A 25,272-nucleotide genomic window follows, 5' to 3' on the forward strand; every position below is an offset into this window, starting at 1 on the left:
CTTCAGTCTTTTAAAGCTGCAGCCCTTTTTGCTGAAGATCACCATCCCACCATCCTCATCATCCTTACCAACACTCTCCTTTTTATTTTGGACTGCCGATCTCTAATAGAGACATTATCTGGACTACGTTAGTCCTGTGCGCCCTATACACTTTTCTACTTCCAGAGTATTACGGGCAGATGTGGCAGATTATTACGGGCACATGATAACGGACAGATTAGCCAGATGATAACACAGATGTGCAAGATGATCACGGACAAATGTACCAGATGATGATGGACAGTTGTGCCACATGATCACAGACAGTTGTGCCAGATGATGACGGGCATTTGTGCCAAATGATCATGGGCAGTTGTGCCAGATGACGGGCAGTTGTGCCAGATGATGACGGGCATTTGTGCCAGATGATGACGGGCATTTGTGCCAGATGATCACAGACAGATGTTCACTGGGACAGGTGTTATCACTGTGTTTGGGGACACTAGCTGGGTGATCAGTGGGTAAAAAGCAGACAAACAGCTAAAAACTCACTGTGCAGCACAGATCTCTCTTCCTCTCCTCACTGACAGGCTCTGTGTGAGGAGATGAAGAGATGAGAGCCGTTACAACACCTCTCTATTTACAATACATGACAGCTGTGATTGGACACAGCCGTCATGTTATCAGGAGGGCCAATCACAGAGCCCTCCTGCCGTGCAGTGCTGCCCTGTCTATGGGGGGCACAGGCACATGGGGATCGGGCACACGGCCGCGCAAACCTGCTTCTGACGTCACTCCCCCAGGCTGTTTACATTACGATGGCTGTGATTACACACAGCCATAATGCGATCAGGAGGGCAAATCAGAGTGCCCTCCCGACTATTCGAGATGAGGCGTGTGCTGGGGACGTGCGCGCATTGGGATCGCGCGGGTGCGCAAGCACATGCCTGCGCGATCCCGCTCCTTCTGAGGGACGTTCGAGAACGTCCACTCAGAGGGAGGAAGCGCCCAGCCGTATATGTGCAGTGGCCGGGTGGGAGGTGGTTAAAGCGTCACCCATGAATAATGTTTAGATATTGAAGATTGTCATCATTGCACCGACACACACAATATATTTACGTTTTCATTCAGTACATATTTTCATTATATTATTACTTTAAACAAAATTGCAGACATACAATCAGGAAATAGTAAAGGTAGGAATCCGATTGGTCAGGAAAATGACTTGTCTGGAATGTGGAGGCGGAGTCATTATTAATTTGTGTACAATACAATACACAAAGTGTTACATTATTATAACAAAGTATTGTAGAAAAGATCACAGCATGGAAAATGGGGGGAAAAGCAGAAAATAAACCCGGATATGAAGGTGACATTTGTGGCACTAATACACCTCGAGGGTTGTGTGGGATCCCCAATGTACAGGAAGACAGGACTTCAGTGAGGAACAATTCCCTCACTCAGGACAGGAATATGGCTTTTTTCCCCGTGTGCGATCTCTGATGTCTGTCAAGATTACCCTTCTGTGAAAAACATTTCCCGCACTTAGGACAGGAATACGGCTTCTCCCCCATGTGCAATCTCTGATGTCTGTCAAGATTGCCCTTCTGTGAAAAACATTTCCCGCACTCAGGACAGGAATACGACTTCTCCCCCGTGTGCAATCTCTGATGTTTGCAAAGACTTGACTTCTGTGAGAAACATTTCCCGCACTCAGGACAGGAATACGGCTTCTCACCCGTGTGAGATCTTTCATGTTTGACAAGTTCTGATTTCCGTGAAAAACATTTCCCACATTCAGGACAGGAATACGGCTTCTCTCCTGTGTGAGATCTTTGATGTATAACAAGGTCTGATTTCTGAGGAAAACATTTCCCGCACACAGGACAGGAATACGGCTTCTCTCCAGTGTGTGATCTTTGATGTATGACAAGGTCTGATTTCCTTGGAAAACATTTTCCACACTCAGGACAGGCAAATGGCTTCTGCCCCGTGTGAGACCTCAGATGTATGACAAGATATGATTTTCGTACAAAGCATTTCCCACACTCAGGACAAGAATACGGCTTTTCCCCCCTGTGAGACGTTTGATGTCCAACCAGATTTGATTTTTGCACAAAACATTTCCCGCACTCAGTACAGGAATACGGCTTCTCACCTGTGTGTGTTATTTTATGCTCATTAAGTTTGAATTTAAAACGGAAACACTTCCCGCACTCAGTACAGGAAAACCTTTTATCTGTTGGCAGGACGGCACCGTCCCGCACAGTCTGAGGTTCCTCAGGATAAGAGGAGTACGATGGTCCGGCACCATCCCTCACAGTCTGAGGTTCCTCAGGATAAGAGGAATACGATGGTCCGGCACCGTCCCTCACAGTCTGAGGTTCCTCAGGATAAGAGGAATACAATGGTCCGGCAGCATCCCGCACAGTCTGAGGTTCCTCAGGATAAGAGGAATACGATGGTCCGGCACCGTCCCTCACAGTCTGAGGTTCCTCAGGATAAGAGGAATACGATGGTCCGGCACCGTCCCTCACAGTCTGAGGTTCCTCAGGATAAGAGGAATACGATGGTCCGGCACCGTCCCTCACAGTCTGAGGTTCCTCAGGATAAGAGGAATACGATGGTCCGGCACTGTCCCGCACAGTCTGAGTTTCCTCAGGATAAGAGGAATACGATGGTCCGGCACCGTCCCGCACAGTCTGAGGTTCCTCAGGATAAGAGGAATACGATGGTCCGGCACTGTCCCGCACAGTCTGAGGTTCCTCAGGATAAGAGGAATACGATGGACCATCTACACTGTGTGGTGCCGGATGGACATTTGAGGTAGTCGGGTTTTCTCCTGGACTATACTGTGTGATGTCCTCATCTTCTACTTTACAGTCTGGAGACAAAGTGAGACAATCCTCTGAGGTTTTCCTCATCTCCCGTCCATCTACTAAAATAGAAATACAAAGATTATTACTAGACATGAGCAGATTGGTTCCCCTAAACCAGGACTCCGCCCACATCAGGCGGCTTTGTCTCTGAAGATCTTACAATTCCCCCCTCAAGGTAACTAGTAAATGAGTCCTCTGATCTCCTACCAGTTCATTTCTTTATTCATGGACCTTAGTCAGAGAGTGAGGAAACAACGAGAACTGTCTTTTATGAAATAGACTATATAGTGCAGGGCTTAGGCCTACGTAACGTGCAATATAAATTATTTAGGGCAATGGTCAGTATTGGTACACAGCCATCAGTGGCAGCTAAAATGTTTACTTGAGACAAGTTGCAGAGGTCTCAAACTGCTGCCTCCCGTCTCCTGAGACTGCACTCAGTGACTTGGGTCTGAGACTACACAAACATATGATACAGCCAGCAAACAAGAGAGCAAGTAACCCGGGAGAATAGCTCTGTAAGACATCTTACTAGATGCGGTCACAGGGCAGAAGACTTGAGGCACATGGACCAAGTGCCTAAGTCAAGCAGCGCCTATGGTGAAACTCAACATTTTGCTGCAAGCTGAACCCCAGAATAGAATCAACATAAATCCAGTCTAGATACATAAATTGTGTCTGCAACACAGAGAAGGAAGATTATCCGAGAGAAATACAGGAATACAGCTCAGGAAAGTGACCAGAGTATTAAAGGCTGATATCACCCAGTCCATGCCCTACTCTGGACCAGGGCCGCAATCAGGGGGGTACAGGGACTACTCCTGTAAGGGGCCCGAGTGTCCCGAGGCCTGCCCGGGAGAAAGGAGCACACACACAAGTCTGATGAGCCGCCGCCTTTCTTTCACTAGCGCCCCCACAGCAGGTGATCAAGGCCAGCACTCGCTCTGCTTCTTTCCCTGCTGAGGCAGAGGTGGCCGCTGCTGCTAGGTTAGTTCTGATTGGCCGGGACTTAGGCAGGTGGTGTGGGCAGTTCATCAGCGGTGAATGACCCAGCCCTATTAGGTGCTACAGATAGGAGAGAGCGGTGTGGGAGGATAAGTCACAAAAAGTTGGTGTGCTGCTGTGCTGTATATTTGGATTTTATTTTAATCTCCTTATCCTTGGATGGGAAACCTGAGGCTGACAAGCTGACATGATTGAGTTACATTGTGAAAATGCATGAGGATGACTCTGGGTGGGGATGAGAGTTACATAGTGGAGAGCCTCTTCACTGTAACTCTCATCCCCACCCAGAGTCGTCCTCATCCATTTCCACAATGTAACTCAATCATCTTCATCCCCACCCAGCATCTACTCCATCCCTCCAGTCCCCACAACGTATCCACATCCAGCATCATCCATCCATCCAGTCCCTACAATGTATCCACATCCAGCATTATCCATCCATCCCTCCAGTCCCCACGCCCAGCAGCATTCATCCATCCCTCCAGAATCCACATTCACATCCAGCATCATCCATCCCTCCAGTCTCCACAATGTATCCACATCCACGCCCAGCATCATCCATTTCTCCGGTCTCCACTATGTGGGTGGATTCGGTGGAACGGCCCGGGGGAATGTTTATAGTCCAGGCCCCCGGGGGACCAAGGCCTAAAGCTGTGTTAGGGGCCCCAAAATTTCTGATGGCTGCCCTGCTCTGGACCAATCAGTGAGCAGTATGGGTGGAGGAATGGGTTTACTATCAATGACCCACCTGTGCTGATCTCTGTAGGAGTGTCCTCCTCTATAAATGTCTCCATTATTCCATCCTCCTCCATAGACTGCTGATCATCCCTCACATACGTCTCTTCTTCTTCTGCTTTAACCTCAAAGAGAAGGATAGAAACTTAAAACATAAGATTTAATATTGTGATACCACATATAGAAAAGATACACACATCGTCTCACAAGTCCATGTCCCAGATGTGCCATTCAACCAACCTTGTAATGGTGAGGGATGGTGTTATCTTTCTCTGTGAAATCCCGGGAATACAGAAGACCTCCCCCTCCCATAGACTGCTGAGCTCCACACATTGACATCTCTTCTTCTTCCTCTTTAATCTCAGTTTTGATGTCTTTCAGTTCCTCATCCTAAACCCCAAAGATGATAGAATATATGTGTAAAAAGGAACAAGAAATGACATAGAAGAATATCCTATCATAGCTTTGAATTCTGTTCTAGTTGCTCAGTCCCACCTACCTGATGATGGTGAAGGGTGGTATGACATTCCTGTGTGGAATCCCGAGAATATAGAGGACGGGGACATCTCTCTGGTGGGTTCCCATTACTGGATCCATCTGTAGGAAACACACACACTGACTGAATACATTGTTTCTATGTGTTTATCAGATGATGGGGTTCTAGGTGGACCCTCCGTACTGCTCTCTCCTTTACAATAAAGTCTCCTCTTACCCGGTGATGTGAGGGGCGGCTGAATGTCCATCATGACGTCCTTGTAGAGATCCTTGTGTCCTTCTAAATACTCCCACTCCTCCATGGAGAAATAGACAGTGACATCCTGACACCTTATAGGAACCTGACACACACAATGATACAGTCACCATCCAGACACATCCCTTGTCTGTTACTGGATAATGTCCCAGAATTCCCGGCACCGCTCACCTCTTCTGTCAGCAGCTCCATCATCTTCTTGGTGACTTCTAGAATCTTTTGCATGTTGGGTCTCTTGGGTTTCAGGGAGTAACATGGAGGCACTGTGATGGTCATATAATCACCTGACTTCAGAACAGGAAAACTCTGTATTGGAGAACCAATAGGAATATCAAGTTAGAATCCCAGAATCCTCCTCACCTCTCCGGTCAGGTCTGTGTTTTATTAATAGAGATAAGAGTGATGTCATGTGACCTCCCAGAATCCTCCTCACCTCTCCGGTCAGGTCTGTGTTTTATTAATAGAGATAAGAGTGATGTCATGTGACCTCCCAGAATCCTCCTCACCTCTCCAGTCAGCAGGTAGATGATCTCCAGGGTGAGGTTTAGGATCTTCTCAGTCATGCGACTCCGGTCCTCCTCCATCCTCATTGGTGCCATCATTTGATCTATACAGGTCTCCTTATAGATGCATAACTTTGGAAAATGAAAGTAAGAATTATTTGGATGGTATTTGTCACACAGTAATAGGATGTGGATGTGAGGTGGGTAATAGGAGGGTTGATGTATGTTTAAGAACTACTGCCCCCATTTGAACATATTTAGTTTGGACTGTTTAGTGTTTGTTACATTTTCGGACCCTTTTTCCCTTTTCTCTGTTGGGTTTGTTTTGTATCTGAACTGGTTTTGATTAGTTTTAGATCTGCAGACAAGGAATGATAAATACGATCTTCTTTTGACTTGTTTTGCTCTGAGGCAGTGCTGTGAGGTCAATGTAGGGTCATCATGATGTCCAGGAAGGGAACTGGCAGACTTTTGACTGAAGTTCTGGGCTAATCCAAACAACTGGCAGAACTCCGACTGCAAGGCTCCAATTTCCAGCAGCCTGTTGACTGATAGGAGTGATGTCATTGTCACGCGCTGCAGTAAGAGAAGGGATTGGATTGGATAGCAGGAGGATGATGTTGGAGAAGTAGAGGGCAGGGGGAAGGATTTTGTACTCATCCCTGCAATTGCAGTGTGGGTAGGAGGAGGACAGTAGGGGGGGGGGGGGTTTGTTCTGTTAGTTGCTAAGTATACTGTAGTATCCAGGACCTTGTACAGAGTGGCGGTGGGTTCCTGGTGTTCTGAATTCCAGTACCAGGCTCTGACACAGTCTATGTCATGGGAAGGTATTGAACGGCTCCTTCAGACCCACAACACGATCTGCTAAGCGAGTCTGTGCAAACAGATCCTCTAACAACGAGTGCGTACCCAGAGTGAAGGACTTCCCTTCTTCATTCCACTTGGTGTCCTGGAACATATTACTTGACAGGTAACATGAGAAGAAGGTGAAGGCTGCCTTCATTTCCTAGCAAGAATTCTGTAAGGAGGTCTGAAAAGTGCAGGTAGGAGGACCATCGTTGATCAAGAATCCCCCTCCCTACCTTGGAAGCCCCCTGAGCCCTACAGCCTCCTCTTCCCTCAGAGCTCTGTAGCCTGACTAACCCCTTGGAGTCCTTCAGAATCACCATCATCTCAGAGGCCCCCCGGAGTCTTTATCCCTATTACCCCCTCACATCCTCTCAGGACCATATTACTAGAATTTAAGTCTAAAATTAGGACAATGTTCCAGCCCCGTAAGTGGGGGGAATTGTTCTAACCCTGAAGGGGTTAATCTATGTTCTCACACTATATATGTGTGTATCATCATCTGCTGGAGATAAAAGACATCACAGTGACTATGGAGGAAGAGGACGGACATGACGGGGGGGAGGGGGTGGGTTACTGGGTGTAAATAGAAAATAATATCTTATTACCTCCTCTTCCATAAGTTCCAGCAACGTCTCCTCTCTACTCACCATATCTACTCTTCCTGACTTGCCTCTAACCCAGAACTTCCTGTCTGCACCTGACATCACTTCCTGTGTACCTGACATCACTTCCTGTCTTCCATAGAGATTTCCTGTCTCGGTAGAAGTGAGATCACCACCTTGTGTAGCTCAGAAGAACTGCAGCCCTGAGTAACGCCTCATATTATGAACACGGTCCTTGTCCTCTTAGTTATCTCCACTCCCACCAAGGGAGAGAGAAATATATTACTGCCTAGTCCAGCCTTTCTCAGCCAGGGTTCCTCCACTAGGAGTTCTTTAAGAATAGTTTCTGTTCCTCTGTGGGGATTAGCTTCGGGTTTGGGTTGACCATAAGTGCAACCCAAACCTGAGCTTTTCACAGTTCATCAAATGGGCAAACTACATGGTCATATTTGGCCAGTGCACCCACTCACCTCCTGTTTAGAGCTAGTTAGTTTATTCCTAGCTACGCACCCCCCTTTTCTTCCATGTCTACTCAGTCTATGTTAGTTTTTCATAGAGACAGGCTTAGGAAAGTCATTGTTTTCTTACTCTAGTGCAGAGGTAGGCAACCTCAGCACTCCAGCTGTGGTGAAACTACAAATCCTATCATGCCTCTGCCTCTAGGAGCCATGCCTGTGACTGTCAGGGTCTTGGAATGTCTCATGGGTAGTTTCACCACAGCTGGAGGGCTGAGGTTGCCTACCCCTGCTCTAGTGGCAGTGTTGGACCACTACAACTTGTTTACTGTTGCAATTTGGTATCTTTCTCTACCCTGCCCTTCTGTTTAGAGCATGTTCCCTCAGTCAGTGATAGTTTTTCATAGAGACAGGGCTTAGGAAAGCCATTGTCTTCTTATCCTTTAAAAGACTGCAAAAACATCCTCTGTACTGCAATTGTCTGAAGTAATATTGGGTTGGATTCAACTTCAGTGTCTTATTGAAGAGTTAATCTGCCTGTGGATGGTGCCAAGTCAGCAGTTGACCATACTGTCGGGACAGACTGGGTCAAAGGAGGTATGTCAATGCATGAAGCAGCAGAACCGCAGAACAGGTGGGAATAGCACTGAAATCATTGCCCAAGCATGGTCACTGGGCATTTTTGGGCAATGATGTCACCACTATCCCACCCCTTCTTTTATGCAGATGTTGAAAGCTCAGGGAGTTGTCTTTCAGCTAGTGGTACCATTGTGTACTATGTATCCCATACTCATTCATGTAAGGGGGTTATATGTGGGGACCTCCTTATTGTCAAAAAGGACTTCCAGGTTCCAATAAGTCCCCCCACTCACAGACCTCCGTGACCACCAGCCAAGGTTGTAAAAAAAGGCCCTTGTCCACATGAACATGGAGAGAAAGTGTTGTGCCAAGAGGGATGCACCCTGGCAAAGTACCCCCCTGTTGATGACATGTGGACGGTATGGTTCAGGAGAGGGGTGAGCATGCACTATGTACACTGAGTTGTATATGAGAAGCCCCTGATCACTGCACTCTGTATCTTGGGCTGTATATGACAGACCCCTGACCATTGCACTCTGTACACTAGGGTGTATATTTGTAGTGCAGCCCCCTAGAGAGCCGCTGGATTTAGGGTCCCCCTATTCCTGCACAGCCAGGCAACATGCATTTTCCAACTTCCACACAGAGTCAGTAACCAGTCCATGGGCTTGTTTATGTTGTTTTATTGAGGCAAATCAACCTGCATTGGGATGAGGGATTATGGGATGCCCAACTTGAACTTGGTAGAACAATTTGAGGAGAAACTTCTTCACTATGCACAACAAGAAATGCATATCCTGAACTGTACTCCCTCCAGAATATTGCCAGTCTCTAATGGATCAATAGTAAATGTCCTCTTCTTCAGGAGGCTATGTTCCCTGCGGTGAAACTCACAAAGTCCCAACTCTTGCAGAAAATACCAGCCCACCTGGCAGCCTTGAAAAGTGTCCCAGAGCAAGGGATTTAGATTAGCCGTGACATCGTAACCATGAAAGTTTGCTAAATGTTGCATCTGGCAGCCCTCACAGTTATTGGCCCTGGGGGTGATAGGTAGAGGTAAGACTGCTGTTCAGGCCTCCTGCTGTACAGGTCTTCCCATGCTAGACAGGGTGTCTCCTGGATGAGACTGAAGGGTGATGAAGGTCTCTCTACAGCTTCCTTTCCTTCCTTCCATAGCTCCTGCTGCTTGGAGGGAGAGCCCCCCAGCCCCGGGGTCCCCTCCCAAGCCTTACCTCAGCTCTCCATCTTTCACCTGACAACAACCCCTGCTGAACATGCTTTTCAATATTTATGGGTCCATCTTACCACCCTGGCAGGCCCCCCCCACCGCCTGGTGATCGGTCAATCTCCCATAAATACTCAGATCCCTGTCTCTGTACCTCCACCCACTAGCTTCTAGAAGTTTCCTTGGACCCTCAGAACCAGGGGAAGGTGATAAAGGCCTGGTCTGGAGAGTCTTCCAGTCTTTAAAGCGGAGGTCCAACAAATTTTTTTTTTTTTAAAGTCAACAGCTACAAATACTGCAGCTGCTGACCTTTAAAATATGGACATTTACCTGTCCAGGGCGCCTGCGATGTCGGCACCCGAGGCCGAACCGTCCCTCGGGTGCTGCCGCCACCATCTTCGGTAAGGGAATCAGGAAGTGAAGCCTTGCGGCTTCACTTTCTGGTTCCCTACTGCGCATGCATTAGTCACTCTGCGCAATCCAAATGGCCCCGGCTGTCTCCAGGTAGACAGCGTGGCGGGGCGGGAAGTGGCATAGCTCCTGCGGGAGTCTATGCCCGGAAGTGGGTGCAAATACCTGTATTATACAGGTATCTGCACCCCCCCTCCCCCCTGAAAGGTGCCAACTGTGACACCGGAGGGGGGGAGGGCTCCAAAAAGCGGAGATTCCATTTTTGTGTGAACCTCCGCTTTAATGTGAGCTAGATGGAATCACTCTCTTGTGGTCACACTTTAAACATTAGAGCTCCCCCTAGCTGCAACCTGATAATAACATTGCTAGGAGGTCTATTTATTTAGCTGCAACATATTTCCCATCTATATATAAACGTCTCCTGATATTTAGGGGTCTATTCATAGAAAATCTGCATAGTAATTCACCTGGTGAATTTCTCATTATAAATCTTAGGTTGGTGTAATATTGTTGGTTTAATGAACTCATGTTCTCTGATGTCTACTGTAGTGATAAGTGCATGAGTATGATATCTCAGTTATTTGTATGAAGTCGTGCCTGACAAGGAAACTAAGAGGGTCGGCATCTTAAAATGAATAGTTGGATGAGTGTGAGAAGCCTTTGCCGAGCCGTGACGTATTCTGTTCGAAATGTAATGAACACAGTAATTTCATATGATGGTCAGCGCCATCTACTGGCCTGATGTGGTACTTTTCCTGGAATACCTTCATCGGGAGAGATGGTAATACCGCATTATGGCCACTAGGTGATAACCATAGGAAATCACTGTATTAGATAAAATACGGGCAATATTCGTCACAGCTGGGTGTATGTTACTCACATTTGTTCAAAGGATTAAAAAAAAATAAATAGACCTCTAATTGTCTGCAGAGGTTTACACCCCAAAATTTACCAATGAGAAATGAGAAGTAAGGACTCCATTTTTATTTTTCTCCTGCTATCAATGGCCGACACGGTACAACACTTCATCCATGTCTTTGGTGATCTCTGATCTCTTTATCAACTGTTTCTTACATGATGAAGATCAGCCATGGAGTATATCTGAGGTGTATATCAGGGTGTGCTTCTTCCCCACATGTCCAGCAACATTCATATACAAGACATTTCCCACACTCAAGGCACTAATACATCTCAAGGGACCCCTGATGTACAGGAAGACAGGACTTCAGTGAGGAACAATTCCCTCACTTAGGACAGGAATACGGCTCCTCCCCTTTGTGAGATCCCTGATGTCTGTGAAGAGAGTATATAAAATTTGTGCGCTAGCAAAATATAATGAGGTAGTACAATTAGAAAGCTCCTTGGGGTAATACCCGGAGCTACAATGTGTTTAAATCCCAACACAGAGAAATAACAAGACAACAAATACAAATTGTGCATTAAATCATATCTCCATGGAAAATAAAAAATAAAAACTGAAGAAATATGAAACAATATTTGAAAAGAGGTGAAAGTTCTGAAAATGCGATTGATCGCTCAATCATTTAAAGGACACCACATTCAGTCCATGAAAACCAAATTAGCAAAAACCAAAATAAGTGAAGAAGAAAAAAAAGAGACGTTCCTTTGGTGTATCACATCAAAGCAGAAAGGTGAAAAGATGCAAAAACACTTCCAAGCCACCATTGATTGCAGGAGAGGAGTAATGGATGTGCCCTTACCCCATTTGTTGGACCTCCTCTATGGCGAGGTCATACGGGCTTGCAGATATAACCCTCTGCAGGGCCAGATAGAATATTGATGTCCGGGTCTTGTTTGCGAGCACCACCAACTCCGGGCTGATCCGACTGCTGCAGCATCAGAAGGGAGACTCAGGGTTCGGAGGATCCATAATTAAGAAAAGAAGGGGAAAACAGTAAGAATGCAAACAAACCAAATTCACCCTGTCTGACAATTCACATAAAAAAGAGGGTTTTGTTGCACACATTTGCAAATATATGTGTACTGTGGTCCATTTTATTACATTTTTTCAATGAACTGTTATGTGTATTGCCGGACCGACAATTCATTATAGCCGCGAGTAGTTTTAAATGACTTTTTTTCCTTTAAAAATGTCATTTTGCTCTCGCTTTTTTTGCATTGATCCATGTCCCCTGGGGCAGGACCCAGGTCCCCAAACCCTTTTTATGACAATACCATGCATATAAGCCTTTAAAATTAGCAATTTTGATTTCTCCTATAGACTTTTAAAGGGTGTTCTGCGGCTTTCAAATTTGCCACGAACACCCCTCACGTTCGACTCGGACCAGATAATTTGTTTCCTATATTTTTGGGTAGCGCTACACTGGCTTATCCTATTTGTATCATTAGGTAGGTGGGGTGGAATCACCTATATGGTGTGAGCTTGCAACCCAGTTTGAAGAAGTCTATCCATGACGAAACATGTCGGGGCGTGGCTGTGAGTTGTGACGTACATGCTGTCAGCCACACAGGAGGTTAGGATTACGAGCGCACGGAGGGACGGAGGAATTCCGAGGGAGGGGTGAGAACTTACCCAGCGGCTGCACACCTCGGGTCCGCCGTGACCATTGTTTATTGGTATATCCACAGAGTTGAGGCTTGCTGTTTACTACACGATTTGTGCCTTTTGATTTTACACTAATGTGAGTGCTATGTGTGAGGAGTGCAGTGATTTTAATAAATTGTTATTGCTGAATTACACTATTGGGGCATTTATTTCTTTTTATGTGGATCCATTGAAAACCATCGCTGTGAACCTCGTATACACCATTTACCCTGGAGTGTGGTAAAAAGAGCATGATTTGCCTTGCATGAGAGTGCTGGCATGTTATTCTGGTGAGTGCAGGTCTGGAGAGTGGGATTCATTAGCACGGTGGTGAGGTGAAAGAAGCACCAAGTTACTCATCATATGACACACATCACTGAGGAATCATCTGTGCGGGACATTTGATTTTCAATTTATCGTCACTATTTTTTGTCACTTACTGCTGGTTTGGAGACTGCTTTCATTCATGAACTGTAGATGAAGTTTTTTACTTTTGCAGCATGAATTGGAAAACTTGCACGTGTTCATTTTTCTAGTTGCTGTCACTTTTATTAATGTATAAGGTCACACTATACATCTGTATGTTTATTTTTAATTTTATTTTTTACAGGTTATATACATATATATATATATTTTTGGTGGGTTATTGTTATTTTAGTGTGTTATACTTAGGTGATTGTTTCACCTAAAAGAGGGTATCACCACTATTATATTGAGGTGATTGACTCACGATTAGAGGTTATCACCACGTTTGCACACTGTTCTATTTAGGCAACTCATTGATTATTTAGAGGTCGTCACCATCATTGTACACTGTAAGGTATACACGTTTTTTTGTTTTTGAGCGCCTTCCATTTAGCCTAGGTGTCGGTTTACCATGTTTGTGGTTTATTAACCGATATGTAGGATTAAATATTTTATTGGTTATTTGGGTGACTGCGCAGATTGATTTTGGGTTATTAACCAATGAGAACTGTCCTTTATAGGAGTGACAGTGATGAGGAGATTATAGGACGAGTGTCCCCTCCCCCTCCATCACTTATTGCCATCTTCCCAACACAAGAAGTCCTGCACTTCCTTATTTACTCCATGATTTAGTCATGAATAACAGCGGGACTGAGCCCAACTAGAGGTCAGAGAGTGAGGATGGGGGAAGAACAACCAAGGTGAAGACTGGAATGACCCTGGAAGACCACCATCATTGGGTTATTGACTCCTCCCTCATTATCACGTTCTGTTTAAGGTTCCAAAGTGTGAGGATGTTATCACATTATTATTAACATGTAAAAGTCTGTGCTCCAATCAAATCATCAGATATAAAAAAATACATATTGTGTTTATATATAGCAGTGTGTAGAGGGTAGAGAGCAGAAGTCAGGAGTATGTAATGTACAAAATATTGTATATATTATAAACACAAAAGGTACAGCACTAAAAAAGGGTGTTTTAAAGGGGAATATAAAGGGAATATAAAGTATAAAGTTCATAATGATAGAGAGTCCAAATATTGTGATTCCAAATGGTGAACAAGAAATCTTGTGAGGAATCCTTCTCCAGTGGGTATGCACGCACTGCCTCTTACCGTAAACTGTGGACCACCCTATACATACCCCACCCTATAAAGTGGGGTATGTAATGTACAACATAGAGTATATAGAGTGGAGGTCAGGAGTATGTAATGTACATCAGAGTATATAGTGCAGGGGTCAGGGGTATGTAATGTAGAACATAGAGTATATAGTGTATGGGTCAGTGGTATGTAATGTACAACATAGAGTATATAGTGAAGGCATTAGGACTACGTAAAGTGCAATATAAATCATATACTGAATGTATTTACTATTAATAATCCACCTGTGCTGATCTCTGTAGGAGTGTCCTCCTCTATAAATGTCCCCGTTATTCCATCCTCCTCCATAGACTGCTGATCATCCCTCACATACGTCTCTTCTTCTTCTGATTTAACCTCAAATTCCAAATCAATTGGATCTTCACTCTAAACCAACAGAATGAAAGAAACGTAAAATGTAAGATTGTGAAATCACATATAGAAAAGATCCACACATCGTCTCACAAGTCCATGTCCCAGATGTTCCGTTCAACCAACCTTGTAATGGTGATGGATGGTGTGATCTACCTGTGCGGAATTCTGGGAATAGAGAGGACCTCCCTCTTCCATAGACTGCTGAGCTCCACACATTGACATCTCTTCTTCTTCCTCTTTAATTTCAGCTTTGATGTCTTTACGTTCTTCACCCTAAACCCCAAAGATGATAGAATATATGTGTAAAACGGAGCAAGAGATTATATAGAAGAATGTCAGAGCTTGGAATCATTATTTAGGTCTTCATGCTCAGTCCCACCTACCTGATGATGGTGAGGGATGGTGTGATCTTCCTGTGTGGAATCCCGGGAATACAGAGGACAGGGACATCTCTCTGGTGGGTCCCCATTACTGGATCCATCTGTAGGAAACACACACACTGACTGAATACATTGTTTCTATGTGTTTATCAGATGATGGGGATCTAGGTGGACCCTCCGTACTGCTCTCTCCTTTACAATAAAGTCTCCTCTTACCCGGTGATGTGAGGGGCGGCTGATTGTCCATCATGACGTCCTTGTAGAGATCCTTGTGTCCTTCTAAATATTCCCACTCCTCCATGGAGAAATAGACAGTGACCTCCTGACACCTTATAGGAACCTGACACACACAATGATACAGTCACCATCCAGACACATCCCTTGTCTGTTACTGGATAATGTTCCAGAATTCCCAGCACCGCTCACCTCTCCTGTCAGCAGCTCCATCATCTTCTTGGTGACTTCTAGAATCTTCTCCATGTTGTGTCTCTCAGGTTTTAGGGAGTCACATGGAGGCACTGTGATGGTCATATGATCACCTGACTTCAGAAGAGGAAAACTCTGTATTGGAGAACCAATAGGAATATCAAGTTAGAATCCCAGAATTAACAGAGATGAGAGTGATGTCATGTGACCTCCCAGAATCCTCCTCACCTCTCCGGTCAGGTCTGTGTTTTATTAATAGAGATAAGGGTGATGTCATGTGACCTCCCAGAATCCTCCTCACCTCTCCGGTCAGGTCTGTGTTTTATTAACAGAGATGAGAGTGATGTCATGTGACCTCCCAGAATCCTCCTCACCTCTCCGGTCAGCAGGTAGATGATCTCCAGGGTGAAGTTTAGTATCTTCTCAGTCATGTGACTCCGGTCCTCCTCCATCCTCATTGGTGCCATCATTTGATCTATACAGGTCTCCTTGTAGACGGATAACTTTGGGAAATGAAAGTAAGAATTATTTGGATGGTATTGGTCACACAATAATAGGATAGTGTTTGTAGGAGGGTTGCTGTACATTTAAGAACTATTGCCCCCATGTGAACAAATTTAGTTTCAACTATTTAGTGTTTGTTACATTTTCGAGGTCCCGGGACCCTCTTAGCCAGCCGGATCAGAAATTCCCTTTTCTCTGTTGGGTTTGTTTTGTTTCTGAACTGGTTTTGGATCGTTTTAGATCTGCAGACAAGGAATGATAAATACGATTCTTCTTCTGTCTTCTTGGTTTTCTCTGAGGCAGTGATGTGAGGTCAATGTAGGGTCATCATGATATCCAGGAAGGGGAACTTGCTGACTTTTGGTCGGAGTTCTGGGCTAATCTGGATAATTGGCAGAACTCTGACTACAAGGCCCCAATCTCTGGCAGCCTGCTGACTGATAGGAGTGATGTCACTGTCACTCTCTACAGTAAGAGAAGAGATTGGATTGGATAGGAGGAGGATGATGTTGGTGAAGTGGAGGGCTGTGGGGGGGGGGAGGGGAGAATTTTGTTCTCATCCCTCCAATGGCAGCCCAGTGTGGGTAGAAGGAGAACAGTAGGGGGGGGGGGGGGTTTGTTCTTTTAGTTGCCAAGTATACTGTAGTAATCAAGACCTTGTACAGAGTGGTGGTGGGTTCCTGGTGTTCTGGATTCCGGTACCAGGCTCTGATACAGTCTATGTCATGGGAAAGTATTGGACGCTCCCTCAGACCCACAACACGGCCTGGTAAGTGAGTCTGCAGAAACAGATCCTCTAACAACGAGTGTGAACCCAGGGTGAAGGACTTCCCTTCTTCATTCCACTTGGTGTTCTGGAACAGATTACTTGACCAGTAACATGGGAAGAAGGTGAAGGGTGCCTTCATTTCCTGGCAGGAGTTTTGCAGGTAGAAGGACCATCATTGATCAAGAGCCCACCCTCCCTACCTTGGAGGCCCCCTGAGCCCTACAGCTTCTTCTTCCCTCAGAACCCTGAAGCCTGACTAACCCCTTGGAGTCCCTCAGAATCACCATCATCTCAGAGGCCCCCCAGAGTCTTTAGCTCTATTACCCCCTCACAGCCTCTTAGGACCATATTGCTAGAATGTAAAGTGATTGTAAAGGCTCCTTTTTTTTTTTTTTTTTTTTAATAACAAACATGTCATACTTACCTCCACTGTGCAGTTCTTTTTGCACAGAGTGGACCCAATCATCCTCTTCTGGCGCTATCAGCTCCTCCCCAAATCGTATAATCCCCTAGGAGAAGCGCTCTCCCTGGGGGTTACCTTGCGGGCGCGCTCCCAAGTCCAGCATTTGCATGCATAGACACAGAATGTCGGAGTCAGCCCCCTACCCCCAACACTCGCGTCATTGGATTTGATTAACAGCAGAGGGAGCCAATGGACTTTAAGTCCAAAATGACGAGAATGTTCCGGCCCCGTAAGTGGGGGAAATGGTCTGACCATGAAGGGGTTTATCTAGTTTTCCACACTATATATATATATATGGAGGAAGAGGACGGACATGACGGGGGGTTACTGGGTGTTAATAAAAAATAATATCTTATTACCCCCTCTGCTGCCAAGTTCCAGCAATGTCTCTTCTCTACTTCCTCCCGACTCACCTCTAACCTGGAACTGCCTGCACCTGACATCACTTCCTGTCTGTACCTGACATCACTTCCTGTCTGTACCTGACATCACTTCCTGTCTGTACCTGACATCACTTCCTGTCTTCCATAGAGATTTCCTGTCTTGGTAGAAGTGAGATCACCACCTTGTGGAGCTCAGAAGAGCTGCAGCCATTCATTACTTTTTGGTTATTCGTTATTTTTAATTTCCCTTCCTAACATTATTTCCATACTCATAGTTTATACTGTAAGAAGCATAGTTAAAGTGGTGACCTTCCAGTCCTACAGCTTGAACCCAACCGGGGTAGGCTGGACTAGGCCGTCAAGGTTTATATCAGTACTATACTTTATGCCTTCTGAGTTTTTGTATTACAAATGTTGTATAATATATGCAGCAACTTCAATTAATTTGTATTTGTTTGATAAAATAAATAAAAATTATGGGAAGTATTAAAAGAAAAAAAAAAGAAAAAGAACTGCAGCCCTGAGAAACATCCCATAGTGTGCTCTCATCTCCACTCCTACCAAGGGGGATAGAAATATATTACTGCCTAGTCCAGCCTTTCTCAACCAGGGTTCCTGCAAAGGTCGCTTGGAGCTCTTTGAGAGATGAACAGTTTCTGTTTCTCAGTGGGGATGAGCTTTGAGTTTGGGTTGACCATAAGTTTTGACCCAAACCCAAGCTGTTCACAGTTTATCAGATGGGCAAACTAAATGGTCATTGGCCAGGGCATCCACTCACCTCCCTTTTAGAGCTACATCCTCCCCTCTTCGTCCATGTCTACTCAGTCAGTGTTAGCTTTTCACAGAGACTTGCTTAGGAAAGTCATTGTCTTCTTACTCTAGTGGCAGTGTTGGGCCATTGCAACTTGTTTATTAATGTTATTCGGTACCTTTCTCTATCCTGTCCTCCTGTTTAGAGCTAGTTAGTTTAGCACTAGATAGCCCCTCCTCTTCCATGTTCACTCAGTCAGTGATAGTTTTTCATAGAGACAGGGCTTGGGAAAGTCATTGTCTTCTTACCCTTCAAAAGACTGGAAAAAACATCCTCTGTACTGCAATTGTCTGAAGTAATATTTGGTTGGATTCAACTTCAGTGTCTAATTGAAGAGTTAAGCTGCCTGTGGATGGTGCCAAGTCAGCAGGTGACCATACTGTCAGGACAGACTGGGTCTAAGGAGTTATGTCAATGCATGAAGCAGCATAACCGCAGAACAGGTAGGGATAGCATTGAAATCACTGCCCAAGCATGGTCTCTGGCCATATCGGGCAATGATGTCACCACTGTGCCACCCCTTTTTATGCCACGATGACAGTAATGAGAGCTGCCATTCAGCTAGTGGTACCATTATGTACTATGTACCCCATACTCATTCATAGGGGGGTGGTATCTGAGAACCCCCTTATTGTTAAAGGGGGCTTCCAGGTTTAAGTCCCCCCACTCATAGACACCCCATAACCACCAGCCAGGGTTCTGGAAAAGAGGCCCTTGTCCACATAAACATGGAGACAATGTGTTGTGCCAGGGGGATCCACCCTGACATTGCGCTCCCCCAAGTTGATGGCATGTGGATGATATGGTACAGGAGGGGGTGGGTGGGCACTATGTACAATGAATTGTATATGGTAAGCTCCTGATCACTGCCCTCTATATGCTGGGCTGTATATGACATGTTCCTGACCACTGCGCTCTGTCTGTACCTTGGGTTGTATATGTGTAACGAGACCCATTGTAAATGTAATGTGCAAGTTTCATCCTGTACTGTGATGGGTGATAGTTATGTAAGAAGTTCCTTACTTCTACCACAAGATGGAGTTCTGCCACTCTGATTCCCTTTCAGCCAAAGCACTGGATTGTGGGAGATGTAGTTAATTAAGCAGGAATACCATTATTATTCTGCCGCATGAGACTACAAGATCCAGTACACCTGAATGCAGGAGGGGTCAGATAAATAGAAAAGCCCGGGAAAGCATGGGGCAGTGGGGAGAGAGAGGCTTCAGAGTGTGCGGTTAGACAACTCTGTTGGAGAGAGCAGGAGGATTGAATGGACGGCTAAATACTATTTCTGTCTGGGTATCAGAGTTGGCCGGTACCCAAAGATGGAGAAGGACAGCTGCACTTGTCAGGCCATACTAGACCCGGCAACTGGGTGTATGTGTGTACTCAAGTCCTGTCTACTGTCAAAGCTTCTGAGGGAACAGGAGCGTACAGACAGTTCAGTTAAGCCCTATCGCTATCATCACAAGGTGCAGCAGAAAATCACAGCGACATCGCTGAGACCACCGGAGCCAATAATCCTGGGGAGATTTGCCTGGGAATCTTACCAACCACAAAGGGGAGCCACCTAGAGCGCTGAAAGCAAGCTTGATATCACAGTCACTGGGACTTTGGTGAGTGGACACTTCATATTTTTCCCTTCTTTCCCACAATAACACACTCTCAGACTCAGTGTCAGATTGCAGGAAGATCTGTGATACTCTTCCTTTCGAACATTAACTCTCAATTGTCCAATTCAGGATCAATACAATCCTGTTTCACAGCTCATGGACCCTCTATAGCCTTCATCATAGAGAGAGTGATAATCCCTAGTAGGGATGAGCCGAACACCCCCCGGTTCGGTTCGCACCAGAACCCGCGAACGGACCGAAAGTTCGCACGAACGTTAGAACCCCATTGACGTCTATGGGACTCGAACGTTCGAAATCAAAAGTGCTCATTTTAAAGGCTAATTTGCATGGTATTGTCCTAAAAAGGGTTTGGGGACCCGGGTCCTACCCCAGGGGACATGTATCAATGCAAAAAAAACTTTTAAAAACGGCCGTTTTTTCGGGAGCAGTGATTTTAATGATGCTTAAAGTAAAAAAAAAAAAGTGAAATATTCCTTTAAATATCGTACCTGGGGGGTGTCTATAGTATGCCTGTAAAGTGACGCGTGTTTCCCATGTTTAGAACAGTCCCTGCACCAAATGTCATTTTTAAAGGAAAAAATCTCATTTAAAACTGCTTGCGGGTTTAATGTCATGTCGGGTCATGGCAATATGGATGAAAATCAGTGAGACAAACGGCATGGGTACCCCCCAGTCCATTACCAGGCCCTTTGGGTCTTGTATGGATATTAAGGGGAACCCCGCACCCAAATTAAAATAAGGAAAGGTGTGGGGCCACCAGGCCCTATATACTCTGAACAGCAGTATACAGGCGGTGCAAACAAGACAGGGACTGTAGGTTTGTTGTTAAGTAGAATCTGTTTGTAATTTTGAACATTTTTAACGTGTTTAGCTCCAGCCAAAAAATCTTTTCTAAGCTTTTTGGAAAACATAGGGAAGGGTTATCACCCCTGTGACATTTGTTTTGCTGTCTTTCCTCCTCTTCAGAAGATTTCACCTCACTTTTTTGTCCCAATGAAAAATGTTTTTTGAAAATTTGGGTTTTTTTGTGGAACAAGGATTGGAAAGCATCAGTGGAAAGGAGAAATTGTTTTCCCATATTAACTCTTACAGGAGAGAATTTCCCTTCCTAGGGGTAGATTTCATCTCACTTCCTGTTGTCTCCTTCCGTTTGCAAGTAGGAGTCGTTTGTAAGTTAGATGTTTGAAAGTAGGGTCCTGCCCTATATACTCAGCAGAAATTTGGGCCTTAGGTGTTGCTGTGGCCACAACACTGTAAGCCCTCACAGGGCCCTGCTGTGAAATATTAGATCAAGAATTGTAATTACATGCCCCTGTTGAACAGGAGCTGAAAAATTAGGCCTTAGGCACTGGTGCTGGTGCCACAACACTGCAACCCCTCACAGACACTCTAGTTGGAACGCAGGAACGAGCCCTGCTGCAAATTATTGCTTCAAAAATTGTAATTACACGCCCCTGTTAGACAGGGGCAGAAAAATTGGGCCTTAGGCACTGGTGCTGGTGCCACAACACTGCAACCCCTCACAGACACTCTAGTTGGAACGCAGGAACGAGCCCTGCTGCAAAGTATTGCATCAAAAATTGTAATTACACGCCCCTGTTAGACAGGGGCAGAAAAATTGGGCCTTAGGCACTGGTGCTGGTGCCACAACACTGCAACCCCTCACAGACACTCTAGTTGGAACGCAGGAACGAGCCCTGCTGCAAAGTATTGCATCAAAAATTGTAATTACACGCCCCTGTTAGACAGGGGCAGAAAAATTGGGCCCTAGGCACTGGTGCTGGTGCCACAACACTGCAACCCCTCACAGACACTCTAGTTGGAATGCAGGAACGAGCCCTGCTGCAAAGTATTACATCAAAAATTGTAATTACACGCCCCTGTTAAACAGGGGCTGAAAAATTGTGCCTTAGGCACTGGTGGTGGCGCCCAGAACCAAAAATGTTCTTACAAGCTATCAGCGTGATGATTGAGGAGGAAGAGGATAATTACTCAGGGATAGTCACTCAGCATCAGCATAGGCAGTCTTTGAAGGGATCTGAGATTTCAAAAAAAATTATTCGGTTACATCAGCATCAGGTGCTTGGTAGCTGGTGGTGATCCAAGACTCATTCATTTTTATGAAGGTCAGCCGATCGACCGAGTCGGTGGACAGACGCACCCTGTGATCGGTTACCACGCCTCCAGCAGCACTGAATGTGCGTTCCGAAAGAACGCTGGATGCAGGACAGGCCAGTAGCTCAATTGCATACTGTGCAAGCTCTGGCCAGTGATCCATCCTCAAGACCCAGTAACCCAGAGGATTTTCGGTGGGAAAGGTGTCCAAGTCTGATCTTGCCCCTAGGTATTCCTGCACCATGTAAAACAGACGCTGGCGATGGTTGCTGGAACCGATCATACCTTGGGGCTGCGGACCAAAAAATTGTCTGAACGCATCGGTCAGACGGCCACCTTCTCCACCGCTCCTTCTTTGACTGACCGAAGCCTCAGCAACACGTTGTCCAGAAACAGGAGTTTGTAACCTCCCAGTCTCTGGGAACGCGTTGCACAGACCTTTCTGCAAGGCCTCCCGAAGATGTTTCATCCTCTGCTCCCTCTGCGATGGCAAGATAAGGTCCGCAACCTTACCCTTGTAACGTGGATCAAGGAGGGTTGCCAGCCAGTATTGGTCCTTCTCCTTGATACCACGAATACGAGGATCCTTACGCAGGCTTTGCAGGATCAGGGAGGCCATGCAGCGTAGGTTTGCTGAGGCATTCGGTCCGGAGTCCTCTGGGTCACTAAGAACGACATGGTCCGCAGCCACCTCCTCCCAGCCACGTACAAGTCCATGTGTTTCTTGGGACTGATCCCTTAAAGACTGCTGCTGATGCTGAGTGCCAGGCTCCACCTCCATACTGACACAATCTTCCTCCTCCTCCTCTTCCTCCTCGTCCTCTTCCTGTGTGATCGGCGGGCACGCAGGAACACTGTCTGGATAAAGGGGGCCTTGAGAGCTAAGGAAGTCCTCCTCTTCCTGCCTCTGTTCTGCCTCAAGTGCCCTGTCCATTATTCCACGCAGCGTGTGCTCCAACAGGTGGACAAGGGGGACAGTGTCACTGATGCATGCACTGTCACTGCTCACCATCCTCGTGGCCTCCTCGAATGGTGACAGGACAGTGCATGCATCCCTGATCATGGCCCACTGGCGTGGGGAAAAAAAACCAAGCTCCCCTGACCCTGTCCTGGTGCCATAGTCGCACAGGTACTCATTGATGGCCCTCTGCTGCGTGTGCAGCCGCTGCAGCATGGCCAACGTTGAGTTCCACCTGGTGGGCATGTCACAGATTAGGCGGTTCTTGGGCAGGTTAAACTCCTTTTGGAGGTCCGTCAGCCGAGCACTGGCATTATATGACCGGCGGAAATGCACACAGACTTTCCTGGCCTGCCTCAGGACATCCTGTAAGCCCGGGTACCTGCCCAAGAACCGCTGCACCACCAAGTTAAGGACGTGAGCCAAACAGGGCACATGGGTCATTTGTCCCTGTCGGAGGGCAGAGAGGAGGTTGGTGCCATTGTCGCAAACCACCATTCCTGCCTTAAGTTGGCGTGGCGTCAACCACCTCTGAACCTGCCCCTGCAGAGCTGACAGAACCTCTGCCCCAGTGTGGCTCCTGTCCCCCAAGCACACCAGCTCAAGCACCGCATGGCATCTTTTGGCCTGCGTACTTGCGTAGCCCCTTGAACGCCTACGGAGCACCGCTGGTTCCGAGGAAGAGGCCATGGAGGAAGAAGAAGAGGAGGGGGTGGAGGAGAGAGGTGTGTCACAATCAGCATTTTGGAGGCGTGGTGGCAGAACAACCTCCAACACTACTGCACCTTGTCCTGCATCCTTCCCAGCTGCCAGCAGAGTCACCCAATGCGCCGTGAAACTTAGGTAACGTCCCTGTCCATGCCTGCTGGACCATGAGTCAGCGGTAATATGCACCTTACCGCTGACCGCCCTGTCCAGCGAGGCATGGACATTGCCTTCCACATGCCGGTAGAGAGCCGGAATCGCCTTCCGTGAGAAAAAGTGGCGTTTGGGTACCTGCCACTGAGGAACCGCACATTCCACAAACTCACGGAAGGGGGCAGAGTCTACCAACTGAAAAGGCAGCAGTTGAAGTGCTAGCAATTTTGCCAAGCTAGCATTCAACCGCTGGGCATGTGGATGGCTGGGAGCAAACTTCTTTCGGCGGTGCAGCAGCTGGGGCAGGGAAATTTGCCTGGTACAATCTGACGTCGGTGTACCAAAAGCAGATTGCCCACAAGTACTTGGCTGTGACACACCTAATTCTACACCTTCATTCCTCTCACTGCAGGTCTCAGAGAGGACTGAAGGTCTAGTGGGGTTGGAAATCTCAGCTGATGAGGAGCAAGGAGAGATCCTCTTTGTTCTTTGGTGTGGGTCTTTTAGATACGCTTGCCAACGAACTGCATGGCAGGTCAACATATGTCTGGTCAAGCATGTGGTACCCAAGCGGGAGATATTTTGGCCACGCGAGATACGCTTGAGACATATGTTGCAAATAGCAGCGGTGCGATCTGATGCACTCGTCTCAAAAAAGGCCCACACCAAAGAACTTTTTGAATAACGCGCAGAGACTGCAGCGCCCTGCACATGTGGAGCTTTGGGGTGTGATGCAGTCAATGTGTTGCCCTTAGGCTGGCCCCTGGAGGGCATCCTGCCTCGTTGGTGATGTGCTGCCGCCTCCTCCTCCTCCTCCTCCTCCTCCTCCTCCTCCTCCTCCTCTCTCCTATCAGGCACCCACGTTGAGTCAGTGACCTCATCATCCCCTCCCTCCTCATCACTGGAGCAAACCTGGCAGTATGCTGCAGCAGGGGGAGCATGACTGCCAGATTGCTGTCCTTCTTGGGCACCCCCTCTGTCCGCGCTCATGTTACTGCCTTCATCGAGCTCAGTATCGTCATCAGAGCCTTCCAAACGCTGGGCATCCTCCTGGAGCATGTACCCAACACTGTGGTCAAACAGTTCGAGGGAATCCTCATGAGGACATGGTGGAGCTAGGGAAGGAGTCACTGATGACATTGAGCTGAGGGAAGAGGCCGCTGCTTTGCCAGACAAAGCACCCTGGGCATGGGTGAGAGAGGATGAGGAGGATGAGGACGGCTTGGTCATCCACTCGACCAAGTCTTCCGCATGTTGCGGCTCAACATGGCCAGCTGCCGAAAAAAAGGCCAAGCGTGTCCCATGGCCACGTGCTGATGAGGATGCACCGTCTCCACGACCAGCACTAGACACAGAGCCTGCTTGCCCTCTCTTATTGGCTTGTGACTGTCTGCCTCTCCTTCTTGGCCTTCCAGACATACTAATGGCCTGTAGCTGCACTAAGCTGG

The 25,272-nt window shown here is 46.7% G+C and overlaps 3 protein-coding genes across 3 annotated transcripts in view; all 3 read right to left on the reverse strand.

Moving 5' to 3' along the window:
• LOC141105169 (uncharacterized) overlaps window positions 1–25,272 on the reverse strand; it is a 53,528-nt gene that overhangs the window by 18,453 nt on the left and 9,803 nt on the right. The window contains exons 9-10 of the mRNA XM_073595060.1: window positions 23,496–23,503; window positions 1,458–2,111 (exon numbers count right to left, since the gene is read on the reverse strand). Coding sequence (XP_073451161.1) covers window positions 1,458–2,111; window positions 23,496–23,503 — 662 coding nt within the window. The remainder of the gene's footprint in view (window positions 1–1,457; window positions 2,112–23,495; window positions 23,504–25,272) is intronic.
• Window positions 2,797–7,566, reverse strand: LOC141105148 (uncharacterized). Its single transcript, XM_073595034.1, has 8 exons — window positions 7,307–7,566; window positions 5,856–5,984; window positions 5,521–5,655; window positions 5,311–5,434; window positions 5,098–5,195; window positions 4,839–4,988; window positions 4,612–4,716; window positions 2,797–2,917 (listed from the first exon to the last, which is right to left on the reverse strand). The coding sequence occupies exons 1-7, from the start codon at window positions 7,424–7,426 to the stop codon at window positions 4,693–4,695; spliced, it is 780 nt and encodes a 259-aa protein (XP_073451135.1). The 5' UTR covers window positions 7,427–7,566; the 3' UTR covers window positions 2,797–2,917; window positions 4,612–4,692.
• On the reverse strand, window positions 9,006–17,491 carry LOC141105147 (uncharacterized). Its single transcript, XM_073595033.1, has 7 exons — window positions 17,425–17,491; window positions 15,704–15,832; window positions 15,330–15,464; window positions 15,120–15,243; window positions 14,907–15,004; window positions 14,647–14,796; window positions 9,006–14,535 (listed from the first exon to the last, which is right to left on the reverse strand). The coding sequence occupies exons 2-7, from the start codon at window positions 15,797–15,799 to the stop codon at window positions 14,359–14,361; spliced, it is 780 nt and encodes a 259-aa protein (XP_073451134.1). The 5' UTR covers window positions 15,800–15,832; window positions 17,425–17,491; the 3' UTR covers window positions 9,006–14,358.

The sequence above is a fragment of the Aquarana catesbeiana genome, linkage group LG08 (genome assembly GCF_042186555.1).
Source record: "Aquarana catesbeiana isolate 2022-GZ linkage group LG08, ASM4218655v1, whole genome shotgun sequence".
NCBI lineage: Eukaryota > Metazoa > Chordata > Amphibia > Anura > Ranidae > Aquarana > Aquarana catesbeiana.